Source organism: Bos javanicus, chromosome 16 (assembly GCF_032452875.1).
Source record: "Bos javanicus breed banteng chromosome 16, ARS-OSU_banteng_1.0, whole genome shotgun sequence".
In the NCBI taxonomy this organism is placed as follows: Eukaryota; Metazoa; Chordata; class Mammalia; order Artiodactyla; family Bovidae; genus Bos; species Bos javanicus.
In genome coordinates, this window is record NC_083883.1 from 24,226,522 (window position 1) to 24,254,430 (window position 27,909).

Below are 27,909 nucleotides of genomic sequence, written 5' to 3' on the forward strand. Positions count from 1 at the left end.
TACTTTTGCCACATGATGCAAAGAACTGACTCACTGGAAAAGATCCAGACACTGGGAAAGATTGAAGGCAGGAGGAGAAGGGGGCGATAGAAGATGAGATGGTTGGATGGCATCACCAACTCGATAGACATTCAGTTCAGTTTGATTGAACTGAATTGAACATGATTACCCAAGGGGAAACATGGGATGGGAGATATGTTACAAATTAGGATCTTGTAATTAACATACACACACTACTATATATAAGATAGATAACCAACAAGGACCTACTCTATAGCACAGGGAACTCTATACTCTGTAATAACCTATATGGAAAAGAATCTACGTATGTATGTGTGTGTATGCGTGTCAGTCTCTCAGTCTTGTCTGACTCTGGGACCCCAAGGACTGTAGCTTGCCAAGCTCCTCTGTCCATGGAATTCTCTAGGCAAGAATACTGGAGTGGGTTGCCATTCCCTTCTCCAGGGGATCTTCCCAACCCACAGATGGAGGTCTCCTGCATTGCAGGCAGATATTTTACCATCGGAGACACCAGAGAAAGCCAAGGTATGTATATGTATAGTTGAATGGGTTTGTGGTACACCTGAAATTAATACAATGTTGTAAATCAACTATACTCCAGTAAAATATAAAATGAAAAAACAGTGAATAAAAATTTAGTTTCTGTAAGAAATATTGGAAATATGCAGTTAAAACTGTTAGGGTAAGCCAAATACTATTATCATCATATGGATATACCCTGTTCAAATGTGTTAATGATCTTATTTTGGAAATATAGAGTTAAGTGTAAAATTTTCACTCATATTAAAGTATTATGCAGGATAACAACAAGGAATCAAAATCACTGGGCTGTGAATTCATATTTTTTGAAAAGCTTCTCAGGTAATTTTGACATGTAGTGGGTTAGGGGATGATTAAGTTAAACCAATCGCTTAATCCAATAACAGAAAAATTATTTAAAAGCATGGGACAGAGACTTAAAAAATAAAAACGTAGGCAGAATGTCCAAATAATTTTGATAGCATATATTATAATCTCCCTTTGGAAGGAATAGGGTCAATTACCTAATTTTCCACAGTTAGGTTGCATTATGATGCCGTAAGATTAAAGTAATGCCCACAGTAGAAAATATATCATTTTCAAATAACTTGAGACAAAAAAAGCTGGTGAATAAGAGAGAGAGCTCAAAGTAAATAATTATAAAGAAACATTTCTCCAAAATCTGTTTCTTCAACATATACAATGACATTTTAATGTATTCAGGATGGGAGTAGGGAAACTTTTTACATTACACTGAAAGACAAGAATGAGATTCAGGTAACAACTGGTTCTATGCCCTAGAGAAATCTGTTTACAAAATAGGAATGTTGATTCAGCAATGGATCAGGACAGCGAATTGGAAATGAACTTTTCTTTCACTGCTCCAAATAAAAGGAGGAAAAGAAATGTGACACGGAGTGACTTTGCAAATTTTCCAGATGTCAAAATTGGTCTGGGTGATTGATTTATCAAGACATTTAAAAATTCTATTTTCTACTCCTAAGTAATCAAATGTAAACTGGTGATCAACAATGAAGTAAAAGTGGAGCTCAAATTCCATTCAGTTAATTTTAAAATGTATTATTTTTGAGAACCAAGTCCTTCTCCTGGCTGAGTTGACAAGATTTCCCTTCAAGGAACAAGGGCATTTTTAACAGACTGGGGGACTCGACTTGCATAATAGTCATAATTCCTCAGTGTGGCCAGGACTCCGGCCGAGTTCATGTGCTTCACTTCCTTGTTATACTGAAGGGCATTTCCATGGATATCGGTTAACTTGCCTGTGGAAAAAACATCAATACAATGTCAATGACTGATCAGATCATCTAAGTGTTTCTTGCTTCCCTATGTAATAATATACAATGAATGTTGGATAAAATAAGGAACATGAGAAGGGACCACAAAGCTTAAGTGTTAATTTCACTTGCAGTTTAAGACTAACTAAAGGCTATCATTATTTTTTCCACCTTGATTAAAATAATTTAGTTTAGTTTTTTTTTTTTTTGCCTTACTGGGCAACATGTGGGATCTTATTTCCCCAACTCAAGAATGAGTTTGCTGGAAATCTACTTTCTTACCTATACGATGCAGGGGTTGGACTGTATAACCTCTAACTTTCCTTCTATCATTTACATTTTAAGAGTCTAGGTAAAGTAATACTACTGAAATATTATGTCCCAGCATAATATGAAAACTGTATAAAACCTGTATAATTTTTTAGCATAATATGAAAACTGTATAATTCCCCCCAAATAAAATGGACTAACCTCCGACAGCATGTAAAATGACTTCTGGAGCACAGGTGTCCCACTTCTTGCATCCTGGACTTGCAAATACATAAGCAGAGGCTTTGCCTTCAATCAGCTGAATTATCTGTAAGGTTAAGAGAGTAATAATCCCTTGACCATGAAATGACTGAGGTACCAATAAAGGGAAACTGCTCGTTTTTTTTTCTCAAGCATTTCGATTCCTCAATCAGACTCGACTTAGGTTAAAGCCTTCAGCAGGTATAAATGACACGAGTATTATGAAGAAACATACAGAAGACATGTGTAATTATACAGTGATCTGAGGAGGGGGGGAAGTAGTCAAATAAGCTATGAGGAGGATATCTGCAGCCTCTTCATATTCCAAGTTAGGAAAATAAAGTTTTCCCTTTTTTATGGTGTTTGTTTTTCTTTTTATTGTGAAAGCTATATATATTTTGTTGTAGAAAAAGTAAAGTTTTTTAGTCTTGCAAAAATTTGACCATTATTATGTAAAGAAGACAGAAATATCAGCCAGCACAGTAATGTATAAGTTGTGATAAGTTCTAATAGATGTGTGATGCTGACTAATCCAACAAGCAGTTTCGTAAGTCTTTGTTTACGAATCATGTGTATGTGTATGCTCAGTCATGTCTGACTCTTTTTGACTCCATGGACTGCAACCCACCGGGCTCCTCTGAACATGGAATTTTCCAGGCAAGAATACTGGAGTGGGTTGCCATTTCTTTCTCCAGGGGATCTTCCCAACCCAAGAATCGGACCTGCACCTCCTGGGTCTCCTGCATTGCAGGTGGATTCTTTACCACTGAGCCTCCTGGGAAGCCATGTTTTAGAATCTTATCTGTTACTGTTTCTGCTACCAAAGTGTGAATTTTAAAAGACTCATATTACTAACATCTGTAATATTCATATAAAAATAAGGTTGCCAATAGAAACTGTGTGACTTAAACATAAACTTGCTATCAGCCCCTCATTAGCCACTTGGCTTATTTTTTGGTTACACTGTGAAACAATTAGTACTATAAAATTCAGAATGCAAATATTGAGATGAAAAGACCAGCCCAGGAGAATGAGGAGAACCTCAGTGAACACAAGGTAACCAGCTATTCCTTTTAGGATTACTGTATTCAAGAACACCTTCAAACCATTAAACCTTGCTGTAGACTTCTGAGTAAAACCTTTCTCTTTCTTTGAGGAAATCTGTGTCAAGTCTTTATTATGTGCCAAGAACTGTGCCAGGAATACTTTTTGAGAGAAGAGGGGCTAGTTATAACTTTTGTTAGATTTTCAAAGAAGTCCTCGACGCAAAAAAGTTAAGAACTGCCCAACAAAGTCTTTTCATAGAAGAAAAAGAGGTGGGGGGTTGTGCAGGATGGGGACTTTGTTCCAATGGGGAATGGTACCCCTTGGGAATAAAAGAGGTAATGGGTTTTGTAGTTACAAAAGGAGTAAAGAGAAATCATATTTCAGGGAATACCAGGAATATATTTTTACTTTGAGATGTTTAAAATTTTTTTTTCAAAATACTGTTACTTCCAGTTTTCACCCTCTTACAAGCAAATGCTTTTGGAAAATCTAGAAATAGCTGATTATTGCTTCCAAAGGGTGTGTGTGCTTAGTTGCTTACAAAGTCGCTCATGTCATGTTCAACTCTTTGTGACCCTATGGACGGTAGTCTGCCAGGCTCCTCTGTCCATGGGGATTCTCCAGGCAAGAATAATGGAGGGGGTTGCCATGCCATCCTCCAGGGGATCTTTCCAACCCAGGGACTAAACCCAGGTCTCCCGCATTGCAGGCAGATTCTTTACCATCTGAGCCACCAGGGAAGCCCACTTCCAAAGGATAAGGGAGGAGAAATGAATTCCATTCAGTTCAAAAAATATTTATCATTTGTCGCCCTTGACACACAAGTGGGAAAAACACATGCTTGGGGGCATTTGGGTGTCAGGATATAGAGGCATTTACATCCCATTCTCAGCTGCTGTGAGGTGGAATCACCCAGGGATGTGGTGCAGGGGAGTGCCATGATAAGTTGTGTGTTTTCATTGCTCTAGTGGCACTGTGAGGACATGGCCTTGAACGGGGAACCACTTTGGAAGCTGCCGTAAAGTTTGGATGCGGGACGATGATAGGTTTCAACTAGGGCACTGGCAGTTGAGACAGACGAGACTTTAGAGGAGAATTAAAAAGATCCGTAAGTAGGATCAGATTGATAGGATGTGAGGAAGGAAGGAGGATACGATGACTTTCAGGTGTCTGGCTAGAAGAGTTAGGAAAATGGCGATGCCATTAAGCAGATAGGAAGTAGCGAGTGGAACACATTTGGGTGCTGGTAGAGAGAGGATGTGCTCCAACTGGGGATGCTGAATTTGAGACACCTGAAGGATGTCATCATGATGATAACCAAGGGGCAATCAGATGAGAGGAGATCAGGGATGGAGATCAAACTGTGTTTCATTTCACCATGTTCTCAGGATGTGGGCCTAAATGAATGAATGGGGGAGGCATCCAGGGAGGGGAGGCAGGCCCATCCTTAGAGTCTGTAGAAGATCTAGGAAGTAATCCAAGAGGGTAGTTGAGAAAATAAAGACTGGCAACAGGCATGGGGCCTTATGCAAATGACTTATATTATCACTGAACTCTCTTAGGTTAAAAAAGGCTTGAACCACAACATTTAAAAAAAAAATCAAATGTTGCTGAAATGTGTCTTTAATGGCAGATAACGATCTTTCTTCTCTTCTCCCAAACTCTGATTTCACATTTTGTAAAAGCTCAGTTATTTCTTTCAATGATTCAGTTGCATTTCAGAGGAGATGATGGATACATTTTCATACCTTATTTCCTGCTCCTCCTACTCTCAGCACATCATCAGGGTTCATAGCAGTGATGCAGTCCGTAACCAACTGGCTGTTATGGGACCGGGTTGTTGTGATGATGTGTTTGCCGGCGGGCGCTTCTTTCAGCTGAAACCCAAAGGCACCTAAACCCAAAACTCCCCAGATAGTTCTCCCCAGCACAGCATCTGGTCCTGCCTGTGTAAACAGATGGAACAACAGCAAAGCTTGTCATCACTTAGAGAAAAAGGCTCATTATAAATACAACATGTAGTTATATTAGGAACATGATTAAAAAAATGGTAATGTTATAAAGTACAAAACAGTATCACCAACAAAGAAATTTTCCTGAGAGGATCAACTGATTATTCTCATTGTTGTTTTGGTTGATAATTGGGAGTTCCCTTGTGGCTTAGTGGCTAGGATCTGGGTTTTATTGCCATGGTCCAGTTTCTACATCTGGTTGTGGAACTGAGATCCTGCAAGACATGCAGCACAGCCAAAATAATAATAATAATCACTGGACTTCAAAAGAATGTAAAGAAAAAAAAAAGTGTGGAAAGAAACTTCTGGTTATTGCCTGGAGTCTTCAGGAAAGGCAATATCACATACTGATTCCTGGTCCTCTTAGAATTATCCAACGGCCTCATTATTGTATTTGCAAAGAGCTGTTTTGCAAAAGGTACATAAATTCCCAGGAAATGAAATATCATGTATTGATTACTTTTCATTGTCCAAGGAACAACAGGGATCACATTACTATGGGAACAGGAAACGGTGATAATACATTTGGCTGCTACAGAGACAAAGTGACTGAAGAAGCTAATGCTGAAAAATGGCCGTGGATAATGGGGTCAGGGTTAAAAAATTTTACTGACAATTATGGTGGTAAAACGACAATGACAATGCAATCCCAGAATCTGTATTTTCCTTTGCAGAGCTCAAAGAATTTTCAACCACATTATTATAACGATAGACTTTGCATAGAAAAACATAACCTGTATTTCGAGGAAGCTAAACCTGAAGCCTATAATGGTTAACACAAAGTCATCGAAATATCACTATAGCAATAGAGTGGATATACAGACATGTATTTTTACTGAATACTAAACATGTACCAGGCACCATACTAAGAGCTTTACATGTATTATCTCATTTAATCCTCAGAACAGTCCCATGTAGTAGGCATTATCATCCTTATTTTACAGATGAGGAAAATGAGTTTTGGAATCATTCAGTAACCTGACCAAGGACTCTATAGTATAGAGTATAGTGAAGTTGCTCATGTCCGACTCTTTGTGACCCCATGGACTGTAGCCTACCAGGCTCCTCTGTCCATGGAATTTTCCAGGCAAGAATATTGGAGTGGGTTGCTGTTTCCTTCTCCAAGGACTCTAGGGAGATCATAATCAAACTGAGGCTCCTCTGTGTTCAAAGCCAGTATCTGTTATCACTGAACTAGACTATCTACCTCAGTGTACTTGTCAAAATGCTTTCACACACATCATTTTGTTTACCCTAGAGCAGTACTCTGGGTGCTGTTACAGTGAAAGACGCTTGTGTTGCAGGGTTGGATTCCCTGGGAAGCGGGCTCTGAGTTAAGAAGGGTGTTTATGAAGGAGTGCCCTTGGGATCCACACTGTGCAAAGGAGGGGAGGTGGTGTGAGTGGGCAGAGGGAGAAATTGAGCTATGATGCAGACCCGACCACAGCTTCAGCCGACCCCAGGGGGAGCTCTGGAGCCCGAACAGCTCCTCAGGGTTGTACCAAACTGGGGAGAACTGCCGGGAGCCAGCACGGGAGTTCCCACCCATGACAAAGGTCATGCGGAGAGGCCTGATATGCAAAGGCAAAGGCCTGATATGCAAAGGGCCCCCCTGGATCTGCCTGAGTATCTACCCCAAAACCAGAATCTGTTTTACTATTTTACGACTTTCACCAACTCCTCTGACATTAACGGGGGGCTATCCCCGACCACCTTTCTCTAAAGGAATTCAACTTAGAGCTCTAGTTAATTAGCCTCCTGGGCATAATAGGAGTGTTTCAATCCAAACCCCTCAGATGGCTCTCTAACTTGCCTGACAGGTTTATCCGGACTCCTACAGCTACGCATACGATTGTTTACAGTCTCCCAACTGCGAGAGGCATGGGAAGCTTAAGGTATTCAAATAGTATAGAGCCTCTCAGAGGGTTAGAAATTGTTAGAATAGAACTAGTAGAAGATTTCATTGTTGAGCCAATGCTTGCCGCCAAGTTTCCACATCCCCTGTATTGTATCCTTGGAAGTGTATTAATTAATATAGTTGGTATATAGAAAAAATAAGTAGTGGCCTTGGTGTTAACAACTTTAGACCCTCAAGGTAATAAATTCTTTCCTTTGTTGTAAGCCCACTGCACCTTTCCCCTATAGGAATGCAACTTTATCTAACACCTTCGGAGGATGGCGCCAAACTTTAAAATAATTACTCTTAGAGAAAATAAGTCTTATGGTTGACAAACCTTTATCAGAGTCATAAAATGTTAACAGGCCTTCTGGCCAGAAGATGATGTAAATCACCTAAAGCATTTGTATACGATGATAAGTTTGCAGAAAAGAAAGCCTGGTTTCGATAAGGATCAAAGACTGCTGACTTTGCATGATTTTACACCCCCTGTTATCCTCTATGCACAACTTAAGGTATATAAGCTCCCTTTGAAAATAAAGCTATGGGCCTTGCTCAAAGCTTGGTCTCCCCGTGTCGTTCTTGCCTCCTTTTCTTCTCTGTTCTTCCTTCAGGGTGACTGACTTGGAGCGTGGGGGCTCTCTGAGACCACTTACTTGCCTAGGCTTCTAAGACCCACTTGAGAAGGTGCCCAGGGTGAGGCACCTTCCGCGATTTGAGAGGGCGCCTGCAGCCTCCATGGTCTGAGCAAGTTCAGTGCCACGAACTTTATTAGTTTCCCACATAAACCAGTCAGGTCAAGCCTTTGTGTCTTTCTCCTTTTAACTATCCTTTTAATCGCCAACGCCATCCTCCTGAGGGAATCCCTGGATCCAACCGGGGCTGGACCCCGGTAGAGAACATATCACAAACTGGGATGAAATGCCAGGCCTTTACACCTATCCAATCATCAGCCACTGGAAATGGACGGACTGCCTGGGGGAGGGCCGTGTCACTGGCGAGGTGGTTCTTTACAGGCGAGGAGGCTGGCCTCCAAAGTGCTGAGAGCACTCTGCAAATGGGGAAACAGAGGAACCAAAGAACAGGCACTGGGGCTCAGTGCATGCTCGCCTGCTTTTCCTGTTTGCTCTAGCATCTACACCCTAGGAGAAGCTGGACTTTTCAGAGTACTGACAGGCTCCGGGTACTCATTACACTTCAGCTCAACTGCCGAGACCAACTTCATGCTCTTAAGAAACCTATTCATGGGGACCTCCCTGGTGGTCCAGTGGTCAAGATCCGTGCTTCCAATGCAAGGGGCGTGGGTTAGATCCCTGGTTGGGGAACTAAGATCCCACGTGTTGTGTGGCCAAAAAATTAAAAATATTAAAAAAATAAGTAAATAAAAACATTAAAAAAAACCCCCTACTTATTAATTCAGCTCTCCAGTCATTCTGAAAAAGAAAGGAAAGCATACTTAATAGGGGGATATGAGTATTCTGGGCCCTAGAAAACTCACACGCCCTGTGTAAATAAACACGAAGGTAAAGAGGACGGGACCATGGACTCTTGGCACCCTGGCAAGGTAAATGCAAACCCCACGAGGCAGCCGGCTAGCCTCCCTCTGAGCTCCTGATCTCTCAGCCTCTCTCACTATCTCTCCCATTCAGAGTAGCCACACCAACTGTCTGGGTGTAGTAAAGGCTAACACTTTCATCTTACTGATGAGACAAGTAAGATTCATAATGGTTAAGGAGCTAGCTCTGATGTTCAGACAGACTGGGTTTCTTTGTACTTTGCCATGCTCTTTTTTTTTTTTTATTTCCTGTTCAGAATTCTTCTTTTAAAAATTTTTATCTGAGGATAGCTGCTTTACAATGTTGTGTTAGTTTCTGCTATACGGCAAAGTGAATCAGCTCTACATACACATATATCCCCTCTCTTTTGGATTTCCTTCCCATTTAGGTCACCACAGAGCATCAAGTAGAGTTCCCCGTGCTATACAGTAGGTTCTGCCATGCTCTTTTAATTAGAGTGCTTCCCAGCTTCAGTATCTGTTAGAAGCAATAATGCAGTCTGAATTGTGAGAAGTGCTTTATGTGACTAAGAGAGCAGTACAGACTGCGGACTGTGGTTTAGATCCCAGATCTGCCAGTGACCAACCAGGGCAAGTTATCTGTCTCAGTGTCCTCATCTTTTGAATGGGGATGAAGGTGTCCTTAAAGAATGATGGTGCATCTTAGAATGAGATAATGCATGTAGATCCTTGAGTCTGGCAGTACACAGGAAGCTCTTGATAAACGATGAAGATCTTAAGTTGAACATTCAGCCTTGAAAACTACCAACAAAGCTGAGCGACTTTTTCTCCTTGTTGCAACAAATTTTAAGGCATAAGCAAGAGAGAAGGAAGAGACAAAGAGAAAGGGAGTGTACAGAAGGAAAGGTGGTAAAGGGACAGGTGACAAAGGACAGAAGCAGAACAGGGGAAAATGAGCTGGGGATGGCACAGACACTGGCTTCCTGGGGTACCAAAGCTGCCTACTTCTTTCTACCTACCAGTGGAGCCAAAAGCCTAGCTATTTTTCTCACCTTTGCGTCATTCCTGGGTTCCCTTAACTTCTGATTTTCATTGTTCTGTGGAAAGTGAATACAAGTATTCTAACTTCAGAAAGAAATGACGGAAATTTTTAGTAACTCCAAAGCACTTAAACCTTTTTTTTTTTAAAAGGTGCCATGCATTGCAATATTATCTTTGAATTAAATGCCCCTCTTTTAAGGAACAGTATTAGCTTACCTTAAAGTTTACATGACACTCTTAAGAAGCACACGACTATAACTAAAAAAGTTATAATGATATACACAGTAGGAAAAACCCAAAGTTATCTAAGAAGTAGAAATCCTGCTCTTAACTCAATTTGGACATTCAGAAGTAATAGTCCCCGTTCTAGTTACTTTTTTCTCTAAAGATCTATCAAGGTTCAGTTCAGTTCAGTTCAGTCGCTCAGTCGTGTCCGACTCTTTGTGAACCCCATGAATCGCAGCACTCCAGGCCTCCCTGTCCATCACCAACTCCCGGAGTTCACTCAGATTCACGTCCATCGAGTCAGTGATGCCATCCAGCCATCTCATCCTCTGTTGTCCCCTTTTCCTCCTGCCCCCAATCCCTCCCAGCATCAGAGTCTCTTCCAATGAGTCAACTCTTCACATGAGGTGGTCAAAGTACTGGAGTTTCAGCTTTAGCATCATTCCTGCCAAAGAAATCCCAGGGCTGATCTCCTTCAGAATGGACTGGTTGGATCTCCTTGCAGTCCAAGGGACTCTCAGGAGTCTTCTCCAACACCACAGTTCAAAAGTATCAATTCTTCGGCACTCAGCTTTCTTCACAGTCCAACTCTCACATCCATACATGACCACTGGAAAAACCACAGCCTTGACTAGACGGACCTTTGTTGGCAAAGTAATGTCTCTGCTTTTCAATATGCTTCCAAGGAGTAAGCGTCTTTTAATTTCATGGCTGCAGTCACCATCTGCAGTGATTTTGGAGCCCCCAAAAATAAAGTCTGACACTGTTTCCCCATCTATTTCCCATGAAGTGATGGGACCAGATGCCATGATCTTCGTTTTCTGAATGTTGAGCTTTAAGCCAAATTTTTCACTCTCCACTTTCACTTTCATCAAGGTTACACTAATGTAAATACCTTAAGTATTTTATTTCAACAATTTCCTTTAACATTTCATGTGATCTAATGGTAATATTCCTGATTTGGAAGTACATTAGCCTCTTGTTCTACAGAAGACAATTTCTTGAGAGTACAGTAGAAAGTCAAAGCAGATTAGAGAGAAAAAGTAAGAGGAAACAGTGCAAGAGCATATTTATTTAATGCTGACCATAATTTAGGCATTATGTGGAATTACCTGCAAAACAACATGGCTAGCCTCTTTTCTTGATTGAAATGGTTCATTTCTTCAATGTGCTTCAAGCACCACCTGTAAATCAGGTGCCTCAATGATCAAGCTAATCAAGAACCATATCAGTAATTCCCAATTTTGCTTATGATTTGAATCATAAGGCATATGTAAAAAAACATATACAACACATACAGTGTGTCTGTGTATAGTCCCATAAATACATACATATTCCTGGTATCATCACCCCCAGAGGTTCTGACTCAGTACATCTGGGGTGTGACCTGGGAATCCTTACTTTGAAAAGTTCCCCCAGACTGCAGGTGCAACCAAGCTAGAAACCACTAGATTAGATAGCATTAAGAATCATAGAACACCATAATTATTTATCTGAAAAAATATTTCAGTATCATTTAAGAGTAATACCTGGTAGTTGTAATATGGCTGGTTAATAACTCCTGCTATGGCTTTTCCTTCATAAGCAATTCCAATAAGTACTGTTACATTGTCAAGAAGACCTAAAAAGAAGAAAACTCATATCAATTACATAACTCATGTTATGACTCATTAGCAGCACATCAACGCCTCCCAAGTTATTTTTGCAATAAAGGTAAGGAATTTACAGTGATTCAACCAGAGATCAAATTGCCAACATCTGCTGGATCATGGAAAAAGCAAGAGAGTTCCATAAAAACATCTATTTCTGCTTTATTGACTAGGCCAAAGCCTTTGACTGTGTGGATCACAATAAACTCTGGAAAACTCTTAAAGAGATGGGAACACCAGATCACCTGACCTGCCTCTTGAGAAACCTATATGCAGGTCAGGAAGCAACAGTTAGAACTGGACGTGGGAACAACAGACTGGTTCCAAATAGGAAAAGGAGTATGTCAAGGCTGTATATTGTCACCCTGCTTATTTAACTTATATGCAGAGTACATCATGAGAAACGCTGGGCTGGAAGAAGCACAAGCTGGAATCAAGATTGCTGGGAAAAATATCAATAACCTCAGATATGCAGATGACACCACCCTTATGGCAGAAAGTGAAGAAGAACTAAAAAGCCTCTGGATAAAAGTGAAAGAGGAGAGTGAAAAAGTTGGCTTAAAGCTCAACATTCAGAAAACGAAGATCATGGCATCTGGTCCCATCACTTCATGGGAAATAGATGGGGAAACAGTGTCAGACTTTATTTTTGGGGGCTCCAAAATCACTGCAGATGGTGACTGCAGCCATGAAATTAAAAGACGCTTACTCCTTGGAAGGAAAGTTATGACCAACCTAGATAGCATATTGAAAAGCAGAGACATTACTTTGCCAACAAAGGTCTGTCTAGTCAAGGCTATGGTTTTTCCAGTGGTCATGTATGGATGTGAGAGTTGGACTGTGAAAAAAGCTGAGTGCCAAAGAATTGATGCTTTTGAACTGTGGTGTTGGAGAAGACTCCTGAGAGTCCCTTGGACTGCAAGGAGATCCAACCAGACCATTCTAAAGGAGATCAGCCCTGGGTGTTCTTTGGAAGGAATGATGCTAAAGCTGAAACTCCAGTACTTTGGCCACCTCATGTGAAGAGTTGACTCATTGGAAGAGACTCTGATGCTGGGAGGGATTGGGGGCAGGAGGAGAAGGGAACGACAGAGGATGAGATGGCTGGATGGCATCACCAACTCGATGGCCATGAGTTTGGGTGAACTCCGGGAGCTGGTGATGGACAGGGAGGCCTGGCGTGCTGCAATTCATGGGGTCGCAAAGAGTTGGACACGACTGAGCGACTGAACTGAACTGAACTGACTGATCCTTGATTACGGAGAAGGCAATGGCAACCCACTCCAGAACTCTTGCCTGGAGAATCTCAGAGATGGTGGAGCCTGGTAGGCTGCCGTCTATGGGGTCGCACAGAGTCGCACATGACTTAAGCGACAGCAGCAGCAGCATCCTTGATTAAACCTACTTTTGGCAAAATACACAAATTATAAGAGAGTGCTGACCAGGGACAGGAGTAGGAACTATGGCCACTTAATTGAATTGATTGATACACATGGTCTCATTAGTAACAATCTGTAAACCAATTAAGTAAATCAGCCATAACTCCACAGCCATCATTAGATTCCTCTGCGCTCCCCACCATCACCATCTGACTCACTTCTGCCTGCTAGATCACTCTCAATTCCAGGATCACCATCAAGATTTGTATTTCAAGCCTCTAAATTAAGATTTCTCACAGTGTGGACGATGAACTAACAAGCAGCATCAGAATGAAAGTGCAACAAAGTGCTAGTCGCTCAGTCGTGTCCAACTCTGAGACCCCATGGACTGTTGCCCTCCCGGCTCCTCTGTCCGTGGGATTCTCCAGGCAAGAATACTGGAGTGGGTTGCCATTCCCTTCTCTAGGGGATCTTCCTGACTCAGGAATCAAACCCAGGTCTCCCGCATTGCAGCCAGATTCTTTACCATCTGAGCCACCAGGGAAGATGCCATTAGAATGAACGGGCTCAATTTTTTCAATACAGATTCTTAGGCTCCTTTGTAGAGCTAGTAAATCAAACTTTCTGGACGTGGGGGCTGAGATCTGAACCAGTTGTTAGCTGCTCTTATACTCACTTAAACTGTCTAGAGCTCTCCTATTTCTCAATGGATTATAGAGATGTTTTCTGGAAAAACACACATACACACTACAGAATTCACTTGTAGATGTGTCTCATCTAAGGACAGAGAAAGTTTTTTCTAGTGATTATGAGACATTTTCTTTTTTTAAGCCATGAAGCTGAGAACCGATATAAGAAAACCCACGCTAATCTTTCCTTCCAAAATAAGAATCTAAGCTTATGCTGTGCTCCTAAAATCTACCACTCTGGCTCTGAGCCTGGTCCATTTCACTTCAGTGTTGCCAACTTTAATTTGCTGCTTTCTAAGTCTGCTGATCTTAGATAATTTCAGGAGGGAGAAATATTGCACTATGTTTCAAAACCCATCTTTAGAGGTGATGCTGTGAAGTGAGACAGCAGTTCTCAGAGGAGGGGAGTGAGGCATGCGCACCATGGGATGCTGGCAGAGTAAGGCAGTACAGCAACGCTCTTGGTTTTCTACCTAATAAAGTTGGGGGTTCAGTACAGTCTCTTTGGTTACACTGGCTTAATGTCAGTTATTCTTGTGTATGGGACCTTCGGGTTGGTTGTATTGGGGGGATTGGTATTTGAACTGGACGTCATATACTAGTCCTACTGCTGCCAAACACAGATACAAAAGCCAAATACAGAAGAGATACTAACCTTCGGTATATTCCTTGGTCCCATCCAGAGGATCAACCCAGACCACAAGCTAAAAAAGAGAACATGTCCAAATTAAGCATATAAAAATTTTAAAAAGTGGAAATAGCCTGATGGTTCAGTGGTTAGGACTCCTCACTTCCAATGCCATGAGTCCAGGTTTGATTGCTGGTTGGGGAACTAAGATCCTGCTAGCCTCACAGGACAGCCAAAAAAAAAAAAAAAAAAACAGAAATTAAAAAAAAAATTGATTTAAATAGATAAACTAAAAACTATCTTTTTCATTTCTGAAATTATGGGAGGCTTAAGCCAACGTCATCAGTTTTGTAATAATCAAAAAAAATAGTAAAAAAAGTATTTTGTAATCAAAGATACACAACACTATAAATCAACTGTTCTTCAATAAAATTTTTTTAAATATAAAATGCTGAACTGGTAAAAGTTTATTGTCACCTAAACAACTACAACACATTGCCATGAACATCCTGAGCTCCAGATCGTGATACAAGGAAAACTTTAAAGTGGCAGCAAAAATGTGTTGTGTGGATACTACTCATATATAAATGTTGATTTAGAAAAAATAACAACAGTTGGACTATCTTAGGGACACAGTGTACATATGGCCAATAAAAATGAATTGTTTATAAGACTGAAATAGAATAGACAAGAAATCCTCTCTTCTTAGGACTTTCAATATGATTCAGGATACACAGTCACGAACCACTAGAATTACAACACTTGACGTGAATTTATGAGGGCATATTTCTGATGGAAGACATCATGTCTTTTCTTTCCATACTCCGTATCACAGAACAAAGCACGTTACCCATAGTATGTGTTCAACGAATGTGTGTTAAATAAACTAGAATGCAAACATTAAAGAAGGGTGATAGCTATCTGAAGTCACAGATTTAATTTAAACAACTATAAAGAGCAAGGGGCGTAAGTTTTACGGCCTTCCAAAAATATAAGGCAGCGATCCATTTCATCACTTTCCAGTTCCAATTACCCATGAAAAGTTTTACTATCAAATCTACTAAATAACAAATTAGATTTTCTTCCTAAAAGTATTACCATTATCATCATTATTATTGGCCATACCATGAAGCTTGTGGTATCTTAGTTCCCCGACCAGGGATTGAACCTGGGCCCCTGCAGTGAAAGCACAGAGCCCCTAACCACTGGACCACCAGGGAATTCCCCCAAATGTATTTTTAGTAACAGTTTTAGAGTGAAGAGGAAATCAACAGAATGAGAAAATGAACTCAAAATCAACAGGTGAGACATCCCGTATGGTTGCCAGACATTTCTATGTTGGCTCTAAAAGATTTCAGGTTCCTGGTTGCCCTGTTTTTTATAACTACCAACTTTTTATTATGATGGCAGATTTTATTTCCTTTACTACAACAAAAACAGAAGATTAACAGAGAGGTAAGTAATAGTATGGGTCATACATCTTCCTCCTTGATAGCACTGTACTGTGATGGGCACGGCTGCTTCAGTATCTCCTCCCACTGACCATCTTCAATCAGCTCTTGATCCACGTCTTCAGGAGGCAGATCCTAAAGCAGGGAATACTGGTGATGACCGAAGCTATTTCCTCTTTACAGAATACCCTCTGTCTCAGTAACAAGTAACGCAGCATCATAGGTTTCACTAGTTCTTTCTGTTTACCATTTCTATTTGGAGCTTTTAAAACTAATGGAATAAAATTGCAAAAACAAATCATATATGGCTCATCAAAGTTGATTACAAAGGGTCCTAACTTCATTATCCTGAAAAGATTAAAAACAAAAGAACGTTTAAGTATTACACATTTATCTACACAAGTGGCTCTGATATCAGCTATGTCTTACTCTCAGATATATGAGATGTCAACTCCTTCACCTTCACAGTGTTAGTCTTTGAATAAATAGGCAAGTAAATGTTAACTGAAAAAAAAAACACCAAAAAACCAGGAACAACAAAACTCATTTTATTTCAAAGTTGGAGAATTCTGCTCATCTTATACTTTGTATGCTGAATGTCACAAGCGTAACCACATTGTCTATGGTCAAGAACTGAGACATCTGGTCTAGAAATAGGCCAAAATATTAAAAGCAGACATTGCCTGAAAGTTCAAGGAACATCACAGCTATTTTTATGTTAAAACACAAAAATACAATGCTTGCAATCATAAAAGTAGTGTATAACAAAGTGACAATTACAAATCCATATGGTGAACAGGGATAAAAAAAAACACATGGTATCCCTGACAAGTCTTACCTCTTCCCCTATAATTGTTAGTTTGGGGAACTTCCGTGCCAATGAAGAACATATGCTCACTTGAACTAAACGGTCAGCCTTGGTCTGCAGGTCTGTTGCACAGGTCTGCAACAAAGAAAGTACATTTTCGCAGAACTAATAAAGTTGTTCTTTGATGTCTCATGTGATTATCTATATCCATTTAAATTACAGTCTGTTTTAAGACTGATGGAGCTTAACATCATATGAGTCAGCTAATTTCTTGGCTTGGTTTTCCTCATGGGACTTCTAGTGGCTAAAGTTTGGAAACGAACTTTTAAATTATTTAGAACATTTTCTGCCCCAGCTTACAAATTCCTTTTATCAGATCTCTACATTAATCTTTTGCTCAAGCAGGTTGACAGGAAATTTATACATTTTTCAAGGCAGTTAACAGTATTCTGATATGGATTCTTCTATAAATTTCAGTCACGAATCCTAATTCTAGTAATTCAAGAGGTCCTAAGAATGATTATTTCTTATTTCAAAATTCTTGTTTTTAAACTATAAAAAATATGAAAGTGAACAGCAGTAATATTTACTACCTAACTCACCTATGGCATTCAACTCAATCCACATGTCATAAAATCACACTTGTAAAACACAGTGACCACTTTGTTATCTTGTTTTCAACCAGTTAGGATATGTCACAATTTATACATGCCTGTTTAGGTGGATTTACAGATTATCTTCAACAGGAAGAACTTTGGTAATACTTTGTAATGAGATAAGGAATGACTGTGAAAATCAAATTTTTTTTCTACAACACTGAAGTTTGCTGCTTATCTCAATGCAAAGAACAATTCTGCTAGAATGCAGGGCTGCAAAGACAGAGAACTTTGTTCTATTTCTTAAAGAACTGTGCCTGGCACATAGTAGGTGCTCTGTAAATAACTGTGGAATGAAACTACGAGAAAGGTCTGTTGAAATTGAAGATTACTCACTTAGCAGTCAAGTTTAGACAGCACTGCTTCAGAGGGAAAGACACAATGACAGTTATTCAACTCTATGAGGAAAGCTATCCCAAAGACTCGCTAGGTAAGACATTTCCTGCTCTTTCTACTGACACAGTGCCAGACCTCACCATTCTGGATATTTTGTGTGACAAATCTGATTTTTTCCTGTCTCTTTTAAAATGAGGTGTCAACAAGCGGATATGAAGTACCAAGAGTATCTGACCAGTAGAGAGGACAGTGACATTATTATCTTTTATCTTTTCTTTCTTTTTTAAAAAAATACGTATTTATTTATTTGGCTGTGCCAAGTCTTAGCCGCAGCATGGAGGATTTTTGATCTTCGTTGCAGCATGTAAATTCTTTTAGCTATGGCAAGCTAACCCTTAGCTGCAGCATATGGGGTCTAGTTCCTCGACCAATGATCAAACCTGCGCCCCCTGCATTCGAAGTGCAGAGTCCTGCCTCTGTATCACCTAGGAAGTCCCTATTATCTCTTTTTCTAACTTGAACACTGTATTGCTATGACTCTTTAGCTATACACTACAAAGTGGCCCATCTAATATAATCACAACAGAAAATCAATTTAAACAAAGTAAGTGAAGCTAAGGGGAAAATATGCAAAGATATGATCCAAAATATTGGCAGTGGTGGCCGATAGATGATTTTGTACTTTTTGCTAATTTTTTCCACTTTCTATGTTTCATAATAGAGAAAATGATAAGAAAGACAAGATAGCAAGATCAGTAGCCTTCTAAAGTAGCTGTTTTACACTGTTAATCTGTCATTGAGCATGTATGTGATCAACTAAAACCTCTTTTTCAAACAAATTTGAATCAGACTCACTCCTAAGTACTTGAACACAGAATATGGGACTCTATAATTATTCCTATTGTAATATCTTGTTGAATTTGGCCCATCTTTCTCAGAGTTGGCAACTATTTCACATACTTATTCTGTGATCCAATACATTAACTAGCCCTCCCAGCTTCATTTTTATTGACAAATTTGATTAGCATCCTTTTTTTTAGCCTCCTCTTTAACAACACTTTGGGAAATACTCATTCAGTAAATTTTTTATACTGTATTTAAGTTAATGGCTAAAGAGAGAAAGACAGTCAAGAGCAGAATCCTCTGATCTGTCACCAATGACCCCTTTCCAGGGTGAAAGTGTATAATGAAAAAAAACTGGAGGGTAACTGACATTGTTCAGAGTTATGAGTACATTAACCAAGGTTCAGGATAAGGGATGGAAGATGTCATTTATGTATTATAAAAAACTTGAGTACTTTCTGAAAATGGAAAATGAGGTACTATAATATTTTTTAAAAAGTTTGATTCAAAATCAATTTTGACTTCAAGATCAAAATACCCTATATATCTCTTTCCTATACTATTAAGCCCATGAATCTATCAAAAAAAGAAATAAGATTTATTTTACTTGTTCTTGTGATTTTTAGTCTTAATTTTTAAAAGCAGTTATGCTAAAAATCTTATAATTAGTTCACAGGAACTTATTTCTAAGTTTTATTTTTTTTACTTGTATATAAGGTCCTTATTTTTTATATAAGTAGCCTTAAGTAGATGCTTGACTTATCATAAAGGAGTGTAAACTACATCTCTATTTCAAACCATTAAAATGTTTATAATATCCTAAATTTTCCCATTTTGGTAAAACTACAATACAATTTTTCTTAAAGATTATGATGAGAAGTCAAATTTGTAATGTGAAATAACAAATCCTGTGGAAGAAATTATGTTTTAAACTAGAATACATACAGGGTGAGACTTCTTTTAAAAATCAACTACCATTCTAAACTATCTTTCTGATAATTTACCCAAGTTTTTAGTTATTATACTGGAAAGAAAAACTTTGCTTTAGGTTTCTTTTCCATGAAGAAAAAAAAAATCTAAAGCTTGAATATAAGGGATACTTGTTTAAATGCCAGATTTGACCAAATATGTTAAGTTCACTAAGGACAGCATGACTCTGCCTGAAGCAGATTATTTCAGGATATGAAGCTTGGTTCCAGTGCTCTGGACCTGGACAGTGGTCAGAAGACCCAGTCATACAAATAAAAGCTCTGGATGTCGGAAGTCCGGAGCCCTGTTCAGAGCAGAAATGGAACCCATTTGAACTAAGGGTCTTGCAGGCTCCATAAGGAAGCCACTGACTACTTCAACTATTAGTGTGTCTAGATTGGTACATCCTTTTACCTAAACCTCAAGGAACAATAATGGAGGTGGTATGAAATGAGATGAGACTTTCAGTACCTTCTCAATGATACCCAGGTCTCCTTCGGCGATAACACGCCTGACTATCGTTCCTGCCTTTTGAGCAATAGAATATGCTGAAGCCACCAACCGCATCAACACAGTGGGACTGGATGCCATGATGGGCCCTAAAGGGAAATCAAGAGAAATGTTCTGTTACTTTCAAAACCAGCTGCTGGTTTCATTTACCTGAATTCAATTCAACACGTAGATATTGAGCTCTTCCTTGGGACGGTTTCAATTAACTGTAGATTCTCTAATAAACATCTACTGAAAGAGACCTGGAGAAAGCTCCATTTCAGCATCAGCTCTCCCAATAAATTCAGCAGTATTCTTTTTCTCAGCAGGTGGGAAAAAGAGGTATAGAGGTAACTGGTTTAGGCCTATGAGCATGTGAAATGTTTGATGTATGATGTGTGTAATGTGCAAATGCTGTCCATTAAAAGGTGGTTCAGGGGCTAAAAATATACTTTGTGCCCTGCTGCTGCTGCTTCTGCTAAGTCGCTTCAGTCATGTCCGACTCTGTGCAACCCCATAGACGGCAGCCCACCAGGCTCCTCTGTCCCTGGGATTCTCCAGGCAAGAATACTGGAGTGGGTTGCCATTTACTTCTCCACTAATGAGAGTTAATATTTTGTTGGGCCGCGGGTGAGATACTGTAACCTAATGTCTATAAAACAGGTAATGCCAAGAGAGGGATGAATAGCATAAGGGACGTTTGCGTACATGGGAAGTGTATGTATGTGTGTGTTTAGTCATATCCAACTCTTTGCGACCCCCTGGACTGTTGCCCATCAGGCTTCTCTGTTCATGAAATTTTCCACGCAAGAATACTGGAGTGGGTTGCCATTTCCTACCAGGAATCTTCTCAACCCAGGAATGGAACTCAAGTCTCTTGCATCTCCTGCATTGACAGGCAGATTCTTTACCACTGTGCCACCTGGGAAGCCCTTATGTGGGACGTATTAATAGTTTAAAAGGGGAGGGGTTGCATGTGATTACATTTAGTTTCTGAAACCCAATGAATATTCCTTTAGACATTAAATAAAATTTCACCCGCTGGTTATTTACTACCATTCTCACCAGGGCCTTCCCTGGTGACTAGAATGGTAAAGAATCTGTCTGCACTGCAGGAGACCTGGGTTCAATCCCTGGGTAGGGAAAATCCCCTGGAGAAGGGAATGGCAATCCACTCCAGTATCCTTGCCTGAAAAATTCCATGGACAGAGGAACTTCGTGGGCTACAGTCCATGGGATCAAAAAGAGTCAGACAGGACTGAGCAACTAAGACTTCACCAGCGGCCAAATAGAACAAATAGCATGGTCATAGGAGTGAAAACCAATCATTTGGGAAAGTGAGGCGTGTCATGTAGCCCCTGGCCCAACAAAAAATATGGAAAAACAGTCTTTAGGATCAAGTATGGGACTTCCCTTGTAGCTCAGTCGGTAAAGAGTCTGCCTGCCTGCAATGCAGGAGATCAGGGTTCGATCCCTGGGTTGGGAAGATCCTCTGGAGAAGGAAATGGCAACCCATTCTAGTATTCTTGCCTGGAGAATCCCGTGGACAGAGGAGCCTGACAGGCTACAGTCCATGGGGTGACAAGAGTCGGACACAACTTAGCGACTAAACCACCACCACCAGGATCAAATATATTCCTCTTTGAAAATACAGATTCAAATCCTGCAATCTTACTGACTTTTAAAAATTGAAGTATAGCTGGCTGACAACGTTGTATTAATTTCTGCTGTAGAGCAAAGTGATTCAGTTATACATATACATACACATTCTTCTGTACATTCTTATTGATGGTTTTGATGCTGAAATACACTACTCACATCCCCTCTGAGGCTGAATCGCTTACTTCCCCATTTGCTGAAAGGGCTGTCCACAGATGGCCTTTAGCTGCCACCTTTCTTAGGGAATTTATCTGAGAAGGGTCATTTTACCTGAAACTGGTCAACAGGCAGACATAAAGGCCACTGCTCATTCCAACTGGGCTGCTGCCCCAATTCCAATGGGCCATTGTAGCTTCCAAATACCCACTGGGTGGGCTGAGCCTTAGCTGGGGCTGCATCACGGCCCAGCTTCCCACCCCCACTGCCCGCCGGCTCATTCCTAGTTCCTTCACGCTTCCCATGAGGAATCCTGACAATACTCCCTAATAAATCTCTTGTGCTCAATCCTTGTACTTTGTCTTGTATTTGAGGCCTAGGGGGAACCAATCTGGGACAAAAACTCTCTCACTTCTGACCAAATCAAGTCACCATGATCTCAATGCAATAAGGGAACACAACACAGAATAGAAAGGACATTATTAACCTCAGTTCAGCAATAGCCATCATTTTCCCACCAATTTCTGACTGCATGTTTAATCTGATGCACTTTTTAACCTCTTGACACCTTTTTTTCTATCATTCACATTCTGTTCACGGGGATTATGAACATAATTGAGACAATAAACATGTGAAATATTTGAAACCCCTCAGAAGGAAGACAACTGAAACTGATGTAATAAATAGCATACTGGGACCAGTATGGAACTAAGATAAAAATAAAATGGGTTTCTTTGTATCTGAACACAGAAATTGTCTGGAACTAAGATAAAAACAAAATGGGTTTCTATATATCTGAATCCTATTTATCTTATTACATTATAATCAGGTTAGATTCATTTTCTTGGCATACTGAGCACTAATGTGGAAAAACTCTTTACAATGATAACTATTAATACTTCAGCAATAACTCAGAGAGAAAACAGGAGAAGGATTTAGCAAACACTTCGTTGATCTATCTCTATTCCCTTATATCCATGACCAGCCATGGAACTGATTTTTTCTGTGCTGAAAAAAGTAGTCTTCAGGTAGCTGATCTCTACTCCCCAGGTGTCTTAACCACTGAGGATATTTTAATGTGCTTGTGGGCTCTTTCAGTCCCCATGTTTTATACAATGCCATCTGTGAAAGGCGGATCATTTTCCCACACTGTATAGTGTTCTAACTTTTCACAGATATCATTTACCTTTGAACCAGTTCAGTAACCATCCCAGCCTTGGCAAGCTTCATATATGACTAAAACCACTTGCTTTTCTGCTTGCCAAGGCCACAGTATTTTCTTTCTAAAGAACAGCTTTAGGCTTTGTCTTATTACATTCCTCAGAAAATGAATGTGCACCATACTTATGAATCACCCTTTAAAACAAATACCAGTTTTATAAGAATGTAAAAAATCAGGTTTGATGTAAAGCACAATGATTTATAAAGACATCTTGTAAATCACTTTTAGTTAGCAAAGGAGAGAATATTTCTACTATTTTCTCTGAAGTACTTCTTTGATCCACACTGAACTACTGATAAAATATTAGGCTGTCCCCAAGCCCTAGTAATTCTCTTAAGTATTTTTTAAATAAATGAACAGAGTTTCGGCTCTTTGTGTAAAGAAAACATAGCTAATCATATTATTGCAAAACCTGTAAAAGACCTTCCTATTATAGACAGGATAAGTCCCCTCCCACACCCTAAATGAGAATTACCTGTTGATGGCAAAGGTGAAGGCAAAGCAAGGCCAAAAAGCTCCTTCTGCAAGTTCGTCACTTCCTTACAGCAGTTCAGATTACATCCACTGTACTTCCTTCTCTATCAGTTTTACACCTTCTGGGTCCTAAAACACTGTGTTTTGTGAGCATGTCTCTCTGAAAGCTCACTCAAAAACAGTACAGGGATTAGAGATCCTGATACTGGGAAAGATTGAGAGCAGGAGAAGAAGAGGGCAACAGAGAATGAGATGGCTGGATGGCATCACTGACGCAACAGACGTGAGTTTGAACAAGCTCCAGGAGTTGGTGATGGACAGGGAAGCCTGGCATGGTGCAGTCCATGGGGTCACAAAGAGTCAGACACGATTGAGTGACTGAACAACACAAAAGGGGTTAAAGACACAGGCACCGGAGCCTGTCTCCTGTGTTCAATTCCCGGCTCTGGCGCACATTAGCTTTGTGACCTTGGGAAAGCCACTTAAATTCTCTGTGCCTCAAGCGGTAATATGGAACTAACAGTTATATTGTAACATAGAGTCGTTATAAATATTAAATCAGTCCTGGCACAAGGTAAACACTAAGTAATGCTGGCTAACCATGATTACGATGACTGTTCTCATTACTGACTATCCTGCAGGGACATTCAGTTCAGGGACATTAGGACAGCGTTAAGGGCAAAAAAATCCCTATAGCTTCTGCGACGTTATTTTGACTGAGGATATAAAGTGATAACCAGTTATGACGGTGAATCGCACACAGTTCAAGCTCTTTTCCACAACATTCTGGGCTTGAGACTTAGAGCAGGAAAAAAAAAACTGTATGACATTTAAGGCAATCAACCTAACATCTATTACTTAAGAAATCTTTATAGTTGCTAACAGGGCTCATTCAGAAGGACAAAAATAACAGAAATCAAATGATCCATTTCTTCCCAAAGCCTGGGAGTGGCTTCTTGAACTCAATACAAATGTGGTGAACATATGGAGATTAGGAACTGAAAATACATGATGAATTCCCTATCAAAATACTAAGCTTATTTCTCTTTTGGAAACTGACTGTAACAGAGCAAATTCTAAAAAAAAAAAAAAGCAATGGGCAGAGATACTCTCCTCACCAGTTATCAAAATAGGATATGATATAAAATTATAGTAATTAAAAGTTTAGTCCTGGACAGAATTCGAGACAAATTAATGACATCAAATTCCAGAGTTAGATCCAAATACACTAAAGGTTGTAATTTAAACCACGGAGGAAACTTAATTGTGCAAAACATCGTTTATTGCTAATCTTCTAAAAAAAATGTTGGAATTTTTTGCACTCTTTATAGCAATGTAAATTCCAGACCAAACCATGATTTTAAGACTAGACAATGAAAACATAGAAGTATAAGAATAAAACATGAGTGAAATGTTTTATAAATTTGGAAAAGGACTTTTAAACATGACTAAAACCAAGAATCCATTGTAGAATAAATTGATAAATCTGACTGCATAAAAATTAAAACGTTTATATAACCAAAACACGGTAAGCGAACAGATCAGTGACAGAAAGAGAAAAAAATTTGTATTACGTACTAGACAAATGAGCTAATTTTTGTTAAAAGGACTTACATATATCAATATGCAAAAGATGAATAATCCGATAAAATTGGGTAAATGACACCAATAATAGGCAATTCTTAGAAAAATAAAAGTAAAAGCCTTGAATCATGACATGTTCAAGTGTTAGTCACTTAGTCATGTTCAACTCTTTGTGACCCCATGGGCTGTAACCCACCAGTCTCCTCTATCCACAGGATTTCCAGGCAAGAATACTGGAGTGGGTTGCCATTTCTTCCTCCAGGGGGGGATCTTCCCCACTCAGAGATCAAACCCAAGTCTCTTGCACTGCAGGCAGATTCTTTACCATCTGAGCCACCAGGGAACCCTCAACTCCATTAATTATGAAAGAAAGGCAATCTAAACCAATGAGAAAGGATTGTTCATTTGTAAGACAGGCATAGGTAAGAAAATTTGGCCAGTGTTCACTACAGTGTGAGGGAAAATCCTCCTGATCATTATTACCAAGGATATAAAGTGGCGAAACCTCTTTTTTGAAAATCTTATGAGCAGTAAAATATACACACCTTTTAAACTAACATCTACATTTTCAGGGAATCCAAACATATCAAGCAAGTCTACAACCAGAAAAGACAGTAGGAAGAACGTGTGCTAATTTAACGAAATTTAATTTTAGGCGTAAGACAGTCTCTACAAGGTAATGGCAAGCCACTCCAGTACTCTTGCCTAGAAAATCCCATGGATGGAGGAGCCTGGTGGGCTGTATTCCATGGGGTCGCTACGACTCGGTTGCGACTGAGTGACTTCACTTTCAGTTTTCACTTTCACGCAACGGAGAAGGAAACGGCAACCCACTCCAGTGTTCTTGCCTGGAGAATCCCAGGGACGGCGGAGCCTGGTGGGCTGCCGTCTATGGGGTCGCACAGAGTCGGACACGACTGAAGCGACTTAGCAGCAGCAGCAGCAAACTCCGTCCAGGTTTGCCTTGTTATTTCAACAATATACAGCCATAAAAAAACCCAGGGGCATGAAAATAATAGCATGGATAAATAATCAAAATACTGACACTGAAGAATCTAGGTCCGAAGTTGAAGTATCTGGAGAGGCACCCTGACTGACGTAATTTTTACTATTATTATTATTTTTTACATAAAGCCCTTGAATCTCTTCGTATCTGTGCAGAGGACTGGAGTTAAGAGGACGAATAAACTACTCAGATCTGCCTAAGGCCCTTGCGCTGACCCGAAGGGGACAAAATTACTTACGGTGACAAGACTGGGACCAAGTCAGACGAAACACCCTTCAGGGGTAACCAAAAGAGCGTTATCAGGCACCAGGTCCCGGGCAGCGTTCACCCTCCTGGGATAGGTCAACAGTAGATGCAGAGCAAACCTACCTCGGCTACTGAGCATGCGGCTAATTCGGCGCAGGCGCAGAACAGCTACTTGGTCATCCCCGGCTCTGACTCCCCACCTTCAGGAAAACTCCACTTTCGGGTTTTCTTCAAGCTCTACGTAGGTGCCAGTCTCCTGAAGTCAAAACGAAAGGTGTATTAACTATTCAGGAATCATTCTGGCTTGCAATGGCACCCACTCCAGTCCTCTTGCCTGGAAAATCCCATGAACGGAGGAGCCTGGTAGGCTGCAGTCCATGGGGCCGCTAAGAGTCGGACACGACTGAGCGACTTCACTTTCACGCATTGGAGAAGGAAATGGCAACCCACTCCAGTGTTCTCGCCTGGAGAATCCCAGGGACGGGGGAGCCTGGTGGGCTGCTGTCTCTGGGGTCGCAGAGAGTCGGACGCGACTGACGCGACTTAGTAGCAGCAGCAGCCCTCTAATCCACTTTGTGCGCACAGTTCATCCTTAAGATACTTGTCGGGTTATTGATACCGCCCTGCGGCGGCGGGCCAGCTGCGTAACCTCCAACCCTTGGGCGTCCTGGACACCCCCACCTTTGCTCCCCTAAAGAAAATTTTATGCAGAAGTGTGTTACTAGCGCTTACTTTTTTTTTTTTTTTAAGCACTTAACCAGATTCATAAAAGTGCCTGTGACTTTCATTTGCCTGATGATAAGTCCTGGAAGATTGTCTTCCTAGTAGAATGTATCATATTAGTTTTTTTTTTTTTTAAGCATCGAAAAAACAACAACAACAACCCAACCTAATTACGATTTTTATTGCAATGCTGAAAGTTAAAACAAGCCAAAACAAAAATTGTCTGTGTATTTATTTAGGCTGTATTTCTGGTGCACGGGAGAGCTGACCTGTGGTGAAAACAGCACTGTTTTTTTTTTTTTTTCTTTTCTTCCCAGTATTCAAAAGCATGGCACCATGATTAGAATATGACAGAATAAAATAATATGGCAGAGTTAATAGCAAAGGTATCAGTTGCAACAATAAAGGTAAATTGTTTAAACTCATCCATTTAAAGACAAATTTTCTGATTCATTAGAAAGCCAAACCCACTCTTTTATCAGAGTAGAATTCAGGGTGAGAAAAATTATCAAAGGAAACAGGGAGTTTGCATTGTTAAAGGTATCCTTCATATTAATAAATATACTTTATTTTTAAACATTTTAAAATTAAATAATCCATGACCACAGTCTCATTGCTCAAACAGAAAAAAACTGAAAGACTCCACAGCCATCTGCTCAGGCCTTTGCTTTTTTCGCCCTAGTTTCATATGCTTTATTTTCTTTTCAGTTTTTTAAATTGAAGGAAGATTCATTAAGTTCTATAGTGCTTTACAATTTTCAAAAATTTCATGCAGAGTTTCTTATAATCCCATAATAACATTTTTCTCTCTGCTGCTATATTGCCCGCCATCACTAGTTTTTCTATATTTATGTCTGCT

The 27,909-nt window shown here is 40.0% G+C and overlaps 1 protein-coding gene and 1 non-coding gene across 5 annotated transcripts; both read right to left on the minus strand.

Annotated features, from left to right (window-relative positions):
- Positions 1 to 1,221: 1,221 nt before the first annotated feature.
- Positions 1,222 to 26,890, minus strand: BPNT1 (3'(2'), 5'-bisphosphate nucleotidase 1). Of its 4 annotated transcripts, none has more exons than XM_061382231.1 (10): positions 26,451 to 26,688; positions 19,963 to 20,090; positions 16,718 to 16,822; positions 15,907 to 16,014; positions 14,456 to 14,504; positions 11,613 to 11,704; positions 9,870 to 9,914; positions 5,141 to 5,338; positions 2,307 to 2,412; positions 1,222 to 1,820 (listed from the first exon to the last, which is right to left on the minus strand). In XM_061382231.1, the coding sequence occupies exons 1-10, from the start codon at positions 26,464 to 26,466 to the stop codon at positions 1,672 to 1,674; spliced, it is 996 nt and encodes a 331-aa protein (XP_061238215.1). In that variant the 5' UTR covers positions 26,467 to 26,688; the 3' UTR covers positions 1,222 to 1,671. The 4 variants fall into 4 exon arrangements, with proteins under 4 accessions (XP_061238215.1, XP_061238216.1, XP_061238217.1 ...); XM_061382232.1 differs by lacking the exon at positions 26,451 to 26,688 and adding an exon at positions 26,320 to 26,444; XM_061382233.1 differs by lacking the exon at positions 26,451 to 26,688 and adding an exon at positions 23,493 to 23,599.
- TRNAE-UUC (transfer RNA glutamic acid (anticodon UUC)) lies at positions 15,576 to 15,648 on the minus strand. Its single transcript has one exon. It is a non-coding gene; the product is annotated as a tRNA-Glu (tRNA).
- Positions 26,891 to 27,909: the final 1,019 nt, after the last annotated feature.